The 15229-nt window shown below is 49.8% G+C and overlaps 1 protein-coding gene across 1 annotated transcript in view; it reads left to right on the forward strand.

The window, feature by feature from the left end:
- SPTB (spectrin, beta, erythrocytic) overlaps positions 1-15229 on the forward strand; it is a 132936-nt gene that overhangs the window by 72546 nt on the left and 45161 nt on the right. The window contains 10 exon segments of the mRNA XM_010846823.1: positions 5651-5802; positions 7233-7406; positions 8291-8382; positions 8734-8814; positions 9135-9250; positions 9622-9734; positions 10725-10912; positions 12592-12709; positions 13791-13949; positions 14945-15221. Coding sequence (XP_010845125.1) covers positions 5651-5802; positions 7233-7406; positions 8291-8382; positions 8734-8814; positions 9135-9250; positions 9622-9734; positions 10725-10912; positions 12592-12709; positions 13791-13949; positions 14945-15221 — 1470 coding nt within the window.

Raw genomic sequence — 15229 nt, forward strand, 5'->3', positions numbered from 1 at the left:
CAGTCTTCACTTTCTGCCATAAGGGTGGTGTTATCTGCATATCTGAGGTTATTGATATTTCTCCCGGCAATCTTGATTCCAGCTTGTACTTCTTCCAGCCCAGCATTTCTCATGATGTACTCTGCATATAAGTTAAATAAGCAGGGTAACAATATACAGCCTTGACGTATTCCTTTTCCTATTTGGAACCAGTCTGTTGTTCCATGTCCTGTTCTAACTGTTGCTTCCTGACCTGCATACAGATTTCTCAGATGTAGGTCAGGTTGTCTGGTATTCCCATCCCTTTCAGAATTTCCCACAGTTTATTGTGATCCACACAGTCAAAGGCTTTGGCATAGTCAATAAAGCAGAAATAGATGTTTTTCTGGAACTCTCTTGCTTTTTCCATTATCCAATAGATGTTGGCAATTTGATCTCTGGTTCCCATGCCTTTTCTAAAACCAGCTTGAACATCAGGAAGTTCACGGTTCACATACTGCTGAAGCCTGGCTTGGAGAATTTTGAGCATTACTTTATTAGTGTGTGAGATGAGTGCAATTGTGCAGTAGTTTGAGCATTCTTTGGCATTGCCTTTCTTTGGGATTGGAGTGAAAACTGACCTTTTCCAGTCCTGTGGCCACTGCTGAATTTTCCAAATTTGCTAGCATATTGAGTGTAGCACTTTCATAGCATCGTCTTTTAGGATTTGAAATAGCTCAACTGGAATTCCATCACCTCCACTAGCTTTGTTTGTAGTGAAGCTTCCTAAGGCCCACTTGACTTCACATTCTAGGATGTCTGGCTCTAGGTCAGTGATCATACCATCGTGATTACCTGGGTCATGAAGATCTTTTTTGTATAGTTCTTCTGTGTATTTTTTCCACCTCTTCTTAATATCTTCTGCTTCTGTTAGGTCCATACCATTTCTGTCCTTTATCGAGCCCATCTTTGCATGAAATGTTCCCTTGGTATCTCTAATTTTCTTGAAGAGATCTTATCATCAACACCCTATACCCAATAATCCATTTTTCCTCTTCATATTTGAAGTGCCAACTTTATCAGATGTTAAATGCCTATATATACTTGGGACTATTTCTGTTCCATTAATGTGTCTATCCATATGATAGTATCACACAGTTTCATTTGTTAGAAAAAACACCTGGGAAGATTGGTTACCCTTTATTACTCTTCTGAAATTTTCTTAGCTATTTTTATAATCAGCTTTCTAGTTGTTTTTCTAGTTTCCCCTCAAACTTAAATTATATATTTTTTAAAATAATATTAAATATATAAATTTAGGATAAGTTGACATCTTTATGATATTGAGTTTTCCTATTCAAGAATTTTGTGTGATTTTTCCATTTGTTCACGTCTTTGGTGAGCCTTTGGAGACTTTCTAGATTTATATAGAATTTGCACAATTTTTTAAAAATTTAAGCTAAAAGGTTTTGTCATTTTATTATCATTGGGAGTTTTCCAAATTCCTTTTTCAGGAAATGATCTTGCCATCACTTCAGTGGGTCCTTTAGCGTCTAGGATTAAATCTAAACTTCTTAGCTTTTCCTTCAAGGCTTTCCACATCTGATTTAAAACCTGTTTTCCACATATTTTCTTGTTACCTGTAGCTAAGTCAGCAGCTCTTGAACAAGCACCACCCTTTTATGTATCCTGTGTCACGGGTCCCCTCCTTCCTCCTCTGCCTGTGCAAAATGGTTTTCTTCACAAGCTCCTTCTTAAATGATCCAGTTAGAAATGACCTCTCTCCACTTTGATCCTTGACCATTTATTCTGTGTGCTTCTTATCTGATAATAATCCAATATTACCTTGTGACAGCTTTTGTATTATTAAAATGAACTGCCCTTTATCTCTTCAGTTCAGTTCATTAGCTCAGTCATGTCCGACTCTTTGCGACCCCATGAACCGCAGGACGCCAGGCCTCCCTGTCCATCACCAACTCCTGGAGTTCACCCAAGCCCATGTGCATCAAGTTGGTGATGCCATCCAACCATCTCATCCTCTGTCATCCCCTTCTCCTCCTGCCCCCAATCCCTCCCAGCATCAGGGTCTTTTATCTCTTGCTGCTGCTGCTAAGTCACTTCAGTTGTGTCCGACTCTGTGCGACCCCATAGACGGCAGCCCACCAGGCTCCCCCGTCCCTGGGATTCTCCAGGCAAGAACACTGGAGTGGGTTGCCATTTCCTTCTCCAATGCATGAAAGTGAAAAGTGAAAGTGAAGTCGCTCAGTCCTGTCCGACTCCTAGCAACCCCATGGACTGCAGCCCACCAGGCTCCTCCATCCATGGGATTTTCCAGGCAAGAGTACTGGAGTGGGGTGCCATTGCCTTCTCCACTTTTATCTCTTTTTTATCTCTATAAAACTATCAGTGGGTCTTTGCCTTGTTTCCTCAACTAGACTACGAGGCCTTTGGGGAGAGTGAGGCTGTCTCCTGCTTCTTGCAGCGTCTGGGCCCTGCAGCCAGTGATGGTAGTAACATCAGTGATAGCAATGATAGTTCACGTTTACGCAGACTTTCTGTGTGCCAGGTACATTTTAAGCACTTTCCATGTATGAACTGATTAGCGGGTAAATACTTGAGTTGTGTTGGGTTTATTTGACCTCAAACTAAACCTTTGAAGGGGAATGTAAAAAAAAGATCAGCTGGGCACAATACCCAGACAGTGATTCTAGCTCGCTAATCAGAGAGGAAGGGGAATTTTCTGAGGAGGATGGCCAGAGTCAAGGAAGGGAGGGGAGAGGAACAGGCAGGAATGGAGAGGCCCTGAGCTTGATGGTTGTGGAGACGAGTATTTTCTGAGGTTCTGGTGGTTTCAAGTCAGTCCGTGCTGGTAGTTGCCCCTTGCCCTACACTGGCAGAGTTAGGGCCCCGGAAATAAGGCCTAGCCCATGGCAGGGCCTTGCTGAGGCCTCTTTTCCACAGTGGTTCCCTGCAGGATGGGCCGGGTCCCCTGGGGACAGCCGTCCCAATGCTTGGCTGTCTCCCTGGTCTGTCCGCACCCCAGGGTTCCCAGCCCAGCTTGCTCTGCACCACTCCCCTCCCTCTCCTGCACTCAGACAGCTTTGCTGAGCACCTGATGAGAGTGAGCGTGAAGCATGTTGATGAGAAGCGGCCAGGGCTATGAGCTGATGGAAATCATCCCCACCTCGGGGCCTGCCTCTCCTTAACAGTCGTGAGCCTCTTGGAATATTTCCCCCATCTCAACACTACAGACTGTTTCAGGGTGCCCGGTGTCCTAGGCAATTGCACCCTAGCCTTCATGTAAAAGGCAGCTAGGAGCCTACCTGCCTGAGCTCTAAACCTGCAGCTCCAGCATTTAGAGGCCTCATACACATCATTTGTTGAGAACTGGAGAGCTCTAAGCGTGATTTACATCTGTACTGATCCATGTACCAGGCAGGCAGCCTAGAATCAAATTCCACGTCCCAGTTAGAAGCTCTTCCTTACACTTTGCTGAGCACAAGTAAACAGGTCTCAGCACCCACAAATGAACTCTTTAGATTTTTAAAGACAAGAAAAGATGAAGGAAAGAAAGGACTTTGACTTTTTGAGACAGTTACCTCCTAAAGGGCAAAAATTCCAGCCCCTTGGACAAACCCTCCACAACTGACTAGAAAGGTTAGCTTCTTACGGAGCCGGTCTGATCTCTAGGGAATGCATTGTGGCATGGGGCTGAGGCTGGCTCTGTTGAATCTAAACATGTTCCAGATTAAATTCAATTGCTTTCCTTCCAATATATCATCAAAAGTTTACTTACATTTTGCTGAAGCAAACCTAGAAATCAGGGAAGGGTCCAGTAGAATAAGCATTTTTTTCCCCTTGGAACTTTGCCCAGAGGCCCAGAATGAATAAGCCACATTTTAATTTTATATTTGTTATGGTGGATTTGTATAGTCAGTTGTAGCATTTTTCCTCTTCTTAGAAGTCTTTTTTAGATGGCTTCCAGAGAATTCTTTACACATGACTCCAGAACTCATCATATTTATAATCAAGTTTGTCTGTAATGAGGAGGGGACTCTTTCCTGTCCTTGAATGCCCCCACCTCCACTCAGGGCCTGGCACCTAATGACTGTACAGTGAGCAATTGCTGAATGAATGAATAAGCGAATAAAGGGTCTGAGTTGCTAACACCAAAATAGCCACGAAGTGGGAAGGAACTGGATGCTGTGAGCCTCGGGAACCGCCAGGAGTATCCCCTCGAGGCCATGCTGGCCGGGCTCCTCTTGTTGTTAAGTCAGATATTTAATAATTGAAGAAGCCAGCCCTTCCACAGTTTGGGCTCAGTTGAGCCGACATTTATCCTGCTTTCACAGCGCTGACATTCCCTCCTGGCTGGACTGCTCGGAGTCTGCCCTGACTGTAACCAATCTGAGCACACTCTCCCCAGGGACCCTCCATGGCCCAGCCATACTGCCAGGTCAGCTCCCACCTGGAACCCTCAGCCACAATGCCCAGAAGCAGTTTGCCACAGGCTGTTCACTAAACTGCTCTCCTTGTTTCTATCTTTTCTGCTCCTCTTCTCTCTTTCTTTTACCCTGTCCTCCATTCTTTTTGAAGTCCCAGTCCCTGTCTTCTCTCCAGCATCTCAATCAAGCTTCCCAGCCCTAACCAAACAGATACCAGCATTTATTTTACAGTAGCTATTTTAACGGAAGTACTAAGAGGTAGCCCACCTGAACTGGCAAAGCCTGGGCCAGCAGCCTGGTTTGGACTGAGGCTCATTCAGGCCAAGGGTGTCAGCTTCCAAGGTCTGAAGATGGAAAATCCTGCCTGCCATTCTGGAGGCAAGAAAGAAAACTTAGTGCACAGCCTCCAGCCCAAGCCCCAACTACCCTTCACCCAACGTGGATCGCATTTTCCACGTGGTCTCATTGTCTTCATGTTCTTCCTTCTCCTCTACGTACCAGCAGCTCCTTGAGGGCAGGCAGTGTGTTTTGTTTTTATGTATCAGAGGACTTGGCGTAGGAGCTGGATAACCCTCCACACAGCCAGCTACAGTACAGCTCCGGAGACCTACTGTGTGCCAGGGTCCAGGCTTTGGGGATATAGAGATGCACAAGACAGACAACTTTGCTGGACTCTAGGAGCCTGCAATCTTGCAGGAAAGACAGACTTTCAACGAATCCAAGTACAAGGAGAGAGAAATGAGCAATGCAGATGTAGGGGGTCAGGGCACACCATGTGAGACCCAACCTAGGGGTCACAAAAGCTTCCCGGAGAAGCACTGTTTCCGCTAACTCTTAAAGTATGACTAGGAGTTAGGTGAAAGGGATGGGATGAGATAGAGGGGCAGAGAGAAAGCCTTCTAGACAGAGGGAGTATTTGTTGGGTGAGTGGACAGGTGAACCTGACGTTGAAATCTGAGCTCGCTGACCCAGGGGTACAGAGCATTCTGATGGGCACGGGCAAGCAGGTGACTAGGTTCGGGGCGCCTTGATTCCATGGTGCTGGAAGTTAACAGAAGGCTGCTCTCTGGTCACCAATGCTCCCCAGAGGGGAATAGGATAGATGGGATAGAATAAATATACCCACCTCCTCTGCCAGGGATGGGGCAATTCTGGGTTAAGGTGAAAAACCCTCTGGCCCCGTATCACATGGCAAATGGACTCTGCCAGTCTCAGGCACCTCACCCAAGGTTCTTCTCCCCACCCAGATGAGCGGGAAGTTGTTCAGAAGAAGACCTTCACGAAATGGGCAAACTCGCACCTGGTGCACGTGTCCTGCCGCATCACCGACCTCTACAAGGACCTGCGGGACGGGCGGATGCTCATCAAGCTGCTGGAGGTGCTCTCCGGAGAGATGCTGGTAAAGCCCCTCCCCTGGGCCCTGTGGCTGGTCCTGGGTCCCCTCTGCAGGAAAGACACGGCCTGGGACCTCTCCACTTCTCACAACCTGCAATAGTAACGATGCAGTGTGTCCATGTGACTGATTGGTTCTCTGAACTTACTCATCTAAACATGTGCTGTGCTTAGTCACTTAGTCATGTCCACCTCTTTGCAGCCCAAAGACTGTAGCCCGCCAGGCTCCTCTGTCCATGGAATTTCCCAGGCAAGAATACTGGAGTGGGTTGCCATTTCCTTCTCCGGGGGATCTTCCCAACCCAGGGATCAAACCCACATCTCTTGTGTCCCTTGGATTGGCAGGCAGATTCTTTACCACTAGCCCCACCTGTATGTCCCAGCATAAATGCAATGACTTTCCATCTAATATATCGATCAAAACTTTAGTTAATTTTGCTGAAGTGTCTCAGAATTTCTTGCTTTTTTCTGGCCACTCCCACCTCCTTGACTTTCTTCTCTTGGGATCTGGTTATCTTTGGCCTGCAATGAACTTACCCTCAGGCTCCTTGCAAAGGCTAAGACAGATCCCATTACCCAGCTGGAGAATTTGCATCCTTTGTGGAACCAGGAGGAAAGAGTGGAAGATATTTTCCTGTGTGTCCATCACTCTTACAAGTGGAGATTTATTTCAGGCCCTCTCAGTTGTAACTCACCCAGCAGCAGTGCTGCCTCTGCAGGAGAACCAGGTCAAGGCTCATGTTTTGTTCCGTCACTTCCACTGTGACCTTGGAGCTACCAGGCAGGACCTTCTTTGTCTCATTTCTCCCATGTGTAAAATGATACCTGTACCTGATGGCATAGGCTAAGAGCCTTGGGGTTTGAATGAAAGATTCCACATTCTTCTGTTGCCTTTTCAACTCCAGGCCGAAGTTAAAGAATGCCTCTTACCCTTCACTGAAGGCCCACTAGAGAGACTTACCACTAAGAACCCTTCAGATAATGCAGTTACTCAGCAATGGTGGTCCCTTGAGCTTTGGTTGGGGCCATGCAAGGGTGAGGAGGGAGGAGGTCAGATGGCAGGATGGACCTATTTTAATCGCCAAACTGAAAGCCACTCTTATTGCCAATCAGCAGTAAATAGTTCTAGAGGTGTGCCTGGCGCATAGTAGATGCTCAGTTAACTCCCTGTTGTGTTACTTATCTGAATGTCATCTATTACCACTCACAAGGCTCTGTTTAGACCGAGGAACAGTACTGGTACAGCCCACTTGCAGAGCTCTGGGTGCTCAAGGGAGGGAACCCCTGAATTTTGCTGAAAGTGGTGGGGTTGAAACGTTGTCGAGGAGTGAGCTGGGAGGTGGAGTTTGGCATGGAGGGTGGATGCTGATGACAGGCGCTGGTCCAGGCGTGACCGTGAGGTTCTTCCCTGCCCACGGGGGCAATGGCGTCCCTCAGCCAAAGCCCACGAAGGGGAAGATGCGCATCCACTGCCTGGAGAACGTGGACAAGGCCCTGCAGTTCCTGAGGGAGCAGCGAGTGCACTTGGAGAACATGGGCTCCCACGACATCGTGGACGGCAACCACCGCCTAGTCCTCGGCCTCATCTGGACCATCATCCTGCGCTTCCAGGTGGGTCCCCGGGCCTGAGAAGACGGTGAGTGAGTATGAGTGCCCATGTGCATGTCCCCAGCGACGGCGCTTGTAGGAAGGAGAGACCATCCTGAGCATCACCAACTTGCTGAAGCTGAGCGCGAGCAGCCCAGTCAGTGTCGTGGTCTTTTGAGAGAGAAGCTAGAAACTGGGAGCTGGACTCAGATCCGGCTGCTTTCGCCAGATCTGCTTTTGCCCCCGTCCCCCCACGTGGGTAACTCTTTGGTTTTCTAAATAGTTTGATTCAAAATTTGCAAAGACAGTGCAGAAAATCTGCTGCTGTGTTTTCCAGTCAGAAGCTTTTCTCTTCCCACTGAAAGTACAGGTCTGTCGTGTAAGGAAATTTAGGAAGCCCAGGGAAGGAAAGCAGGGTCTTCCACCTGCTGGTTTGGGGCAGAAAGAACCCAAGCTGGAGGAGGGAAGGGCCAGGAGAAGAAAAGTAACACTCAACTCCCATCCTGAGGATCTCCTGTAAGTGGTCTCGGGGGTCCAGTCTCACTCACTGCGGGTGTGTATGATGAAATGGTAATAACAGCAGAACCAGGGAGGATGAAAAGGCAAGAGGAGCCACTAATCCAAATGCGACACCTTCCAACAGCCATGCCATCCCACGGCCCTCACAGCGTCGTGCTCCTGAGGAGGAATGAGGCCAACGTGCATTTATTCTTGGCCTCCCCTTCAAGTTTCTGATTGGAGCCGTCTCCTCTGACCTGGGTAGCAGGCCTCTGGGACCCGAGGCCCCAGCCTGTGGTGTGGCTGCAGGGCTGGTAACCAGAGGAGGAAAGAGGAAGGGGGTTCTTCCAGGGAGAACTCTGGGCCAGATGCAAATCTCAGTCTCCCCTCTCTTGTTCCCGTGCCCCCAGATTCAGGACATCGTTGTCCAAACTCAAGAAGGCCGTGAGACGCGCTCAGCCAAGGACGCGTTGCTCCTGTGGTGTCAGATGAAGACGGCAGGGTATGCCCTGGGGACCAGCCGCTAACATGTCCCCACCACCCTCTTCACCCCCCACCCACATATTACCAGAACTATAGCAGCTTGGGCATATTCAATGCAAAGTCTATCCCGACCTGATTCTTAGAGGCCCGGAATGTAGGATTCTATCTCAGAGTTGCCTGGGTCAGACCGTGGGGTCTGTGGGGGTGAGTGTCTCTGGGCCCATCTGATGGGGGAGCCTCTCTGTGGGGCTTAACAGCCGCTGTCTTGTTGACCGTTCGAGAAGGGTCAGGTCCACCCCTCTCCTTCACACACTTGTAGGGACCTCAAAAGAATCTGTTTCTTAGGTCTTAATGTTTCTCTTGGATGCAGCTACCCCCACGTCAATGTCACCAACTTCACCTCCAGCTGGAAGGATGGCCTGGCCTTTAACGCCCTGATCCACAAGCACCGGTAAGAAGGGGGAGCGGGCTGCGGGAGCTGGGGATCCCATGCGGGGAAGGGGGTTTGGATACTTTGCACTTAGCGTGTAGTTTACTAGCCAAGCTCCACAGGAACATTAAACCCCCTGTGCCTGCTCCTCTCACCCTCAGCATCCTGCCTCCCTTAAATCCTCCTTCCCCACACGCTGGTGCTCACGGCTCCCTCCTCCATCCCATGTCCTCTTCTCACTCCTCCTGCTCAGCCCCTTCCTTGCATCTGCCCAGGGTCTTTGCCCTGTTGGTGGGGGACACCATGCCCCCTGCCCTCTAACAGTCTAGCTTCATCCCCAGGCCTGACCTGATCGACTTCAATAAGCTGAAGGACTCCAACGCCCGGCACAACCTGGAACACGCCTTCGAAGTGGCCGAGCGTGAGCTGGGCATCATCCCGCTCCTTGACCCTGAAGGTGAGCTGGCACCCACCAGATGGGCAGGGCACCTGGAGGCATGTGGCGGTGTTGGGCAAGCCGGGGCACAATGTGGGCCTGGGGGCCAGACCAGGGCCCTGTTCCGTCTGCTCTTCAGCTCCAGACTGGCTCCAATGCCTCCCCTGCCCGCTTGGGAGCCATTGTAGTCTTGCCCTCCTTTTCCCTTCTTCCTTGCTTTGTGGTCGTAATATGGATCTCATCCTCTGGCTTAAACCGTTCCTCTTCCACTCTTGCCTGTCACTCGGTACGTGTAGTTGAACTTCGTGCTGGAGACACAGGGAGATGAACCCCTTGAGCCTGACATTTCCAGCTTCTAACTGGTCCTGAGAGCCCACACTTTCCCCTTGCAGATGTCTTTACAGAAAACCCTGACGAGAAATCCATCATTACCTACGTGGTGGCATTTTACCACTACTTTTCCAAGATGAAGGTGCTGGCGGTGGAGGGCAAGCGAGTCGGTAAGGTACGGAGCTGCTGTGAAACCAGGGCCCCCAGCTCCCTGCTCTCCATGTGCAGGCCTTGACAGACACTCCCTTTCTCTCCTAAGAGCTTTATGTCTGGACCCCAGCCATAGGAAAGGGCTCACATCACTCCCACCAGCCTCCTCTGAAGCCAAGCATTGCCACGTTAATGGCTCCCAAGCTGAATTCCAGCGCAGGTTGATGATCTGTCCTCAACAAGGTCATAGATCTGAATCCACCTTCCTCCTTCAGACCTATGTCTCATGAACATTCCCTCAGGAACAAAACAGGCTTTTACTTATTAGTCTATTGTGGTGTCAGATCTCTCAGGCTTCCATAGCCAACCCAGGAGCCACCCCATTCTACAGACCCTCACGCTGGGTCCTCAGCTCCTCCAGGGTAGGAACCTTTTCTCATTCATCTTTGTGCACTGGTGTTGAGCAAAGGCAGTGCCTGGAAGCCTTCCATCTTTGTTGTTCAGTTGCTCAGTCATACCCAACTCTGCGACCCCATGGACTGCAGCATGCCAGGCCTCCTCTGTCCCTCACCATCTCCTGGAGCTTGCTCAAACTCCTGTCCGTTGAGTCAGTGATGCCATCCAACCATCTCATCCTCTGTTGCCTCCTTCTCCTCATGCCCTCAATCTTTCCCAGCATCAGGGTCATTTCCAATGACCTCGATCCTTAATACCCATTTTTAAATAAACAGGACTTTGGCTCCTCTGGTGACTGATGTCCTGGGACAGTGGGCTTTCCAGTCTTTTACAGGGTGAGAGGGCGGGGAGCTGTTCCTGATCGCAAACACAGCTGGGTCCCTCCTGCACCACCTATCCAGCCCTCTGTTCAGCAGTGGTCTTGGGCTCTGGGGACAAAGCCAACATAAACACTCTAGGGCTTGTGAGGAGGAGGACCACCTCACCTGTGGTCCCCGTTGGCATCTTCATTGATGTCCTCACTCTTCTCATGAGAATGAGTTACAAGGTGATTCCCTAGGTAATCGACCACGCCATTGAGACTGAGAAGATGATTGAGAAGTACAGTGGGCTGGCCTCAGACCTGCTCACCTGGATCGAGCAGACCATCACCATCCTGAACAGCCGCAAGTTTGCCAACTCCCTGGCCGGTGTCCAGCAGCAGCTGCAGGCCTTCAGCACCTACCGCACCGTCGAGAAGCCACCCAAGTAAGGGCCTGGGCACCTGGGAGGGTGGGCATCAACTGCTGAGAAACCACCTCCCAAAGGTGAGAGGGCCTGGAGAAGGGGTCTGAGAGGCATGTCTTGGATGTCAGGGAGCTGCCTGTCTGTCACCTGCTTCATCCTGTCTTGTCTCCCTGCTCCCAAGCTGTCAGCCTGCATTGGGTAACCCCTGACTCAGCCAAGGGAAGTACTTTCTCAGATCCAGATCCCTGAGTGGGGAGCAGGAGTGAAATCTCAGGCTTCAGAATCTCTTCAAAGAACCTGTGCTGGAGACTTCCTCTTTCCTGCGCACCGAGCTGTGGGTTTGTTCTCTAGTAATGACCTCTGCATCCGCAGCCCCAGAGCTCGCCACGTGCGGCCTCCTTGATCATCAAACACATCCTTCTTCTTCTCTCCCGTCTGTCACTGCTCATCCATCAGCAGAGCACTTAGCCTGCCTCTTGGGACTCTGCTCCACTGCAGTGTGTGCAGGGCCTGCGTGCACATATGCACACGCAAATACAGCCACGCGTGTGCACACACACGCACACGTACATACACGGCATTCTAGCTCGCCTGCCCTCAGCTTGTCCAGCTCCCCTGAAACAGATTTCTAGCTCATTGGTGGTACCTGTGCTTTATTCCTCCCCTGCTCGTTCATTCATGACTCGCAAACAGGGAAAGGTCAGACGCAGAGTCTAAAACGTACTATAAATGAATATCTGATTTCTGGCCTGATACTAACCATGTTTAAAGTCCTAAACCCAATCCAGGTAATACCTCCCGTGAGTCTACCAGGCACTGCACACAGGGGTGGTAGCTCTTGGCTGCATAAGACAGTGCTCGAGGTCACAGCCTCCTTGACGTGCCTATGAGCAGCAGGTATATGGGCTGGCCTCGGGCTGCCTGGGAACCTTGCTTACCAGCTGATCTGCGACTGCCACAAGGTTGAGGGAAAAGTGGGTAAATACTTGGCCACGTGCAGAAATGGGAAAATACTCAGTTACCTGGAGCTCATCTGGACATTGGGTTCTAGACATCCATCCAGCTGCCATCATCCCCTCCCCCTGAGATCCTCCCCGAGCCCAGCCTTTCCTCCCCCCTCAGAAGCATCTGGACTTTTGGACAGTTGTCAGGACAGCCAACTCATTAGTACTCAGGTGAAAGTTGCTTTCTGTGCAATATGTTCTTACATGGATAATGCTGCTTCAAAGGCTTATTGACTCACTCCATAAAAAACTGAGTAAAGAGCTAGTGGGGAGCCTTTAGCATTTGTAGAACAGGGAAGAATTTCTTTGTATTGATTGGTAACACTTGATACCTACAGGAATTTCCAGAACACTTAGCCATTCCCCCATGGAAACAAATGATAAGCAAACACTGCAGTAGTTGTGTTTTCTTTGATTTATGTTGCAAAGACTCAACCCCTATTAGGTCTCAGGTGGTGAGTATGATAGACTAATGTTGTAACAGGTAAAACATATAGATCCTCTATCCTTTTTTACTTTTAAAAAATTTTACTCAAGTATAGTTGATTTACAATGCTGTGTTTCTTTTTACTTTTTAAAGAGAAATATGCTTTGCTATCCACGCTCCAAGATGCCAGGGTTCAATGTTTACTTAAGAAAGAAACATTGGCTGTGGGAGTCTCAACACTCATCACCCAACCTCTGTTTTTTCCACAGGTTTCAGGAGAAGGGGAATCTGGAAGTCCTACTTTTTACCATCCAGTCCCGGATGAGAGCCAACAATCAGAAAGTGTACACGCCTCACGATGGGAAACTGGTGTCCGACATCAACCGGGTACAGCCGCGTTTTCCATTTCACGTTGCTAGTGGGTTGATTCAACTCCTGATAGAAGCACAGGGAATGGTCCCTGGAAAGGGTTAAGTCAAGCCACTCTCTGTGCTGTTGTTAATGACACAGCTGGCTATTGAGGGAGCTGTCTGAGCCTAGCCCTGAGAGGTCAGACTCTACCCACCATCCTTCCATTCAGAGGTGGGGAGAGGGGCAAGATAGGAGACAGGGATGAAGAGGTACAAACTGCTACCTATCAAATAAATAAGATACAAGGATTTAATATACAGTATAAGGAATATAGCCCATATTTTATGATAACTTTATATGGAGTATAATCTATAAAAATATTGAATCACTATGCTATACCCCTGAAACTAATACAATACTGTGAGTCAACTATACTTCAATTTCAAAAAAATAAAAAAGAAAAAGAGGCAGTGGCTACACAGTTCCAGCTCAAATGCCATGAGAATGGGGATTCAGCAGGCTTGCCAGTGGGTTAACTGAGCTTCTCCTAATGAGGGCATAGGGAATGGTTCCTGGGCAGGGTTAAGCCAAGCCACTCTCTGTGCTGTCAATAATGACCAGCTGGCTGTTGAGGGTACTATCCAAGCCTGGCACTGAGAGGTCTGGCTCTACCCACTGTCCACCTGTGCAGTCCCCTCTTCAGATGCCCAGAGTCCAGTTTATAGCCTATTCTCTATAGAACCTGGAGGGCTTTTAGGGAATATCGACTACTTTTAATGAAGGCGGATGCCTTGTGACACTTTGGAGATTTGGAGGCCTACCACTGCCTGGAAATTCCAGTGGAATGGTGGTGGCCATTTACTCAATAGGAATTTACTGAGCACCCACAGAGGCAATAACACTATTATGAAACCAATACTGACTTATGGGAAGGCCAGTTTAGGGGAAGAGGGGACTGGGAGGTCATGATCGGTGCTCCCTGAATCTTCAGTTGGCTTAAACAGGAAAACCTGAAGGCTGGGTTCTGTCTAGATTCCTCAAATCACTCAGTACTGGTGAAAGAGTCGGGATGGGACCCCCAAATCCCAAGAGCTCTCATCTGCCCCTCCCTGCGCAGGCCTGGGAAAGCCTGGAGGAAGCTGAGTACCGGCGGGAGCTGGCCCTGAGGGATGAGCTCATCCGGCAGGAGAAGCTGGAGCAGCTGGCCCGGCGCTTTGACAGAAAAGCTGCCATGAGAGAGACGTGGCTCAACGAAAACCAGCGCCTCGTGGCCCAGGTAGTGGGGTGCACGTGGGGCTGCAGACGGTGGGGCGGGCAGAGCGGGACAAGCCTCTCCACAGGCCTTGCAGCCCTGCTCCCTGTGATTGGGTGGGTCGGGATTGATATCTGAAAAGGAACTCTCCCAGATCGACTAAGTCTCATTTTTTAATTATTTATTTTTTGGCTGCACTGGGTCTTCATTGCAGTGCACGGGCTTAGTGGCAGCATGTGGGATCTTAGTTCCCCTCCAGGGATCGAACCTGGGCCCCCTGCATTAGAAGCGTGGAGTCTTATCCACTGGACCTCCAGGGAATTCCCTATTAAGTCTCATTTTAAGAAAGAGCCACACAATCCAAAAATGGCCCCAAAAGTTATCCCCCATGAGCCAGGAGCATCACCCAGAGCCAGAGTTCAAGTTGATATTTCAGGGGTCCTCTGGGGATGCGATGGAAACTGTGCACCTTGTGAGTGTCAGACACCCCTTGGACTCTGGCCTTGAGGACTGTGTCACATTTCACTAGCTAAAAACTGACCCCAGGACTGATTCTCCATGAGAGCATCTGTCCCTTCCCACCTGGATCTTGGCATCAAATTAAATTCCATCTAGAAGGGGGAAGCAAGCATTCTGAAAGAACTGGAGAGTGTGCAGGCGCCCCAGAGAGCATAGGGCAAGCCCTCTGTGTGCAGCTGCAGGGTTTCCAGTAAGAAGCCCCTTCCTGCCCAGAACAGGTCCTCTCCAGGCAGGGTGGTGAGTGCCAGCAGGTGGGAAAGAGCTCTGTTAGTGATAGTCATCACATGGATGGCCCAGTGAGTAAAATCACGAGCTTTTTGCCAAGGTTCTCGTGAGACATTTAGTCTTTGGAACTTGTCTCTGATAAGGTAGGCTGAAAAAGATGGCAGAAGGGCTTTCTCCTGCAGAAGTTGCTCCTAAAAGACCTGCCATTTCTCTGTGCTTGGGGACCAACCAAGGGGACCCTAACCAAACTGCCTGTTTTTCTCCCTGGGGGACAGGATAACTTCGGGTATGACCTGGCAGCAGTGGAGGCTGCCAAGAAGAAGCACGAGGCCATAGAGACAGACACGGCCGCCTATGAGGAGCGGGTGCGGGCCCTGGAGGACTTGGCCCAGGAGCTGGAGCGGGAGAACTACCATGACCAGAAGCGCATCATGGCCCGCAAGGACAACATCCTGCGCCTGTGGGACTACCTGCAGGAGCTGCTGCAGGCCCGGCGCCAGAGGCTGGAGAAGACGCTGGGCCCGCAGAAGCTCTTCCAGGGCATGCTGCACAGCCATTAC

The sequence above is a fragment of the Bison bison genome, unplaced genomic scaffold, assembly GCF_000754665.1.
Source record: "Bison bison bison isolate TAMUID 2011002044 unplaced genomic scaffold, Bison_UMD1.0 scf7180017864239, whole genome shotgun sequence".
Lineage (NCBI taxonomy): Eukaryota > Metazoa > Chordata > Mammalia > Artiodactyla > Bovidae > Bison > Bison bison.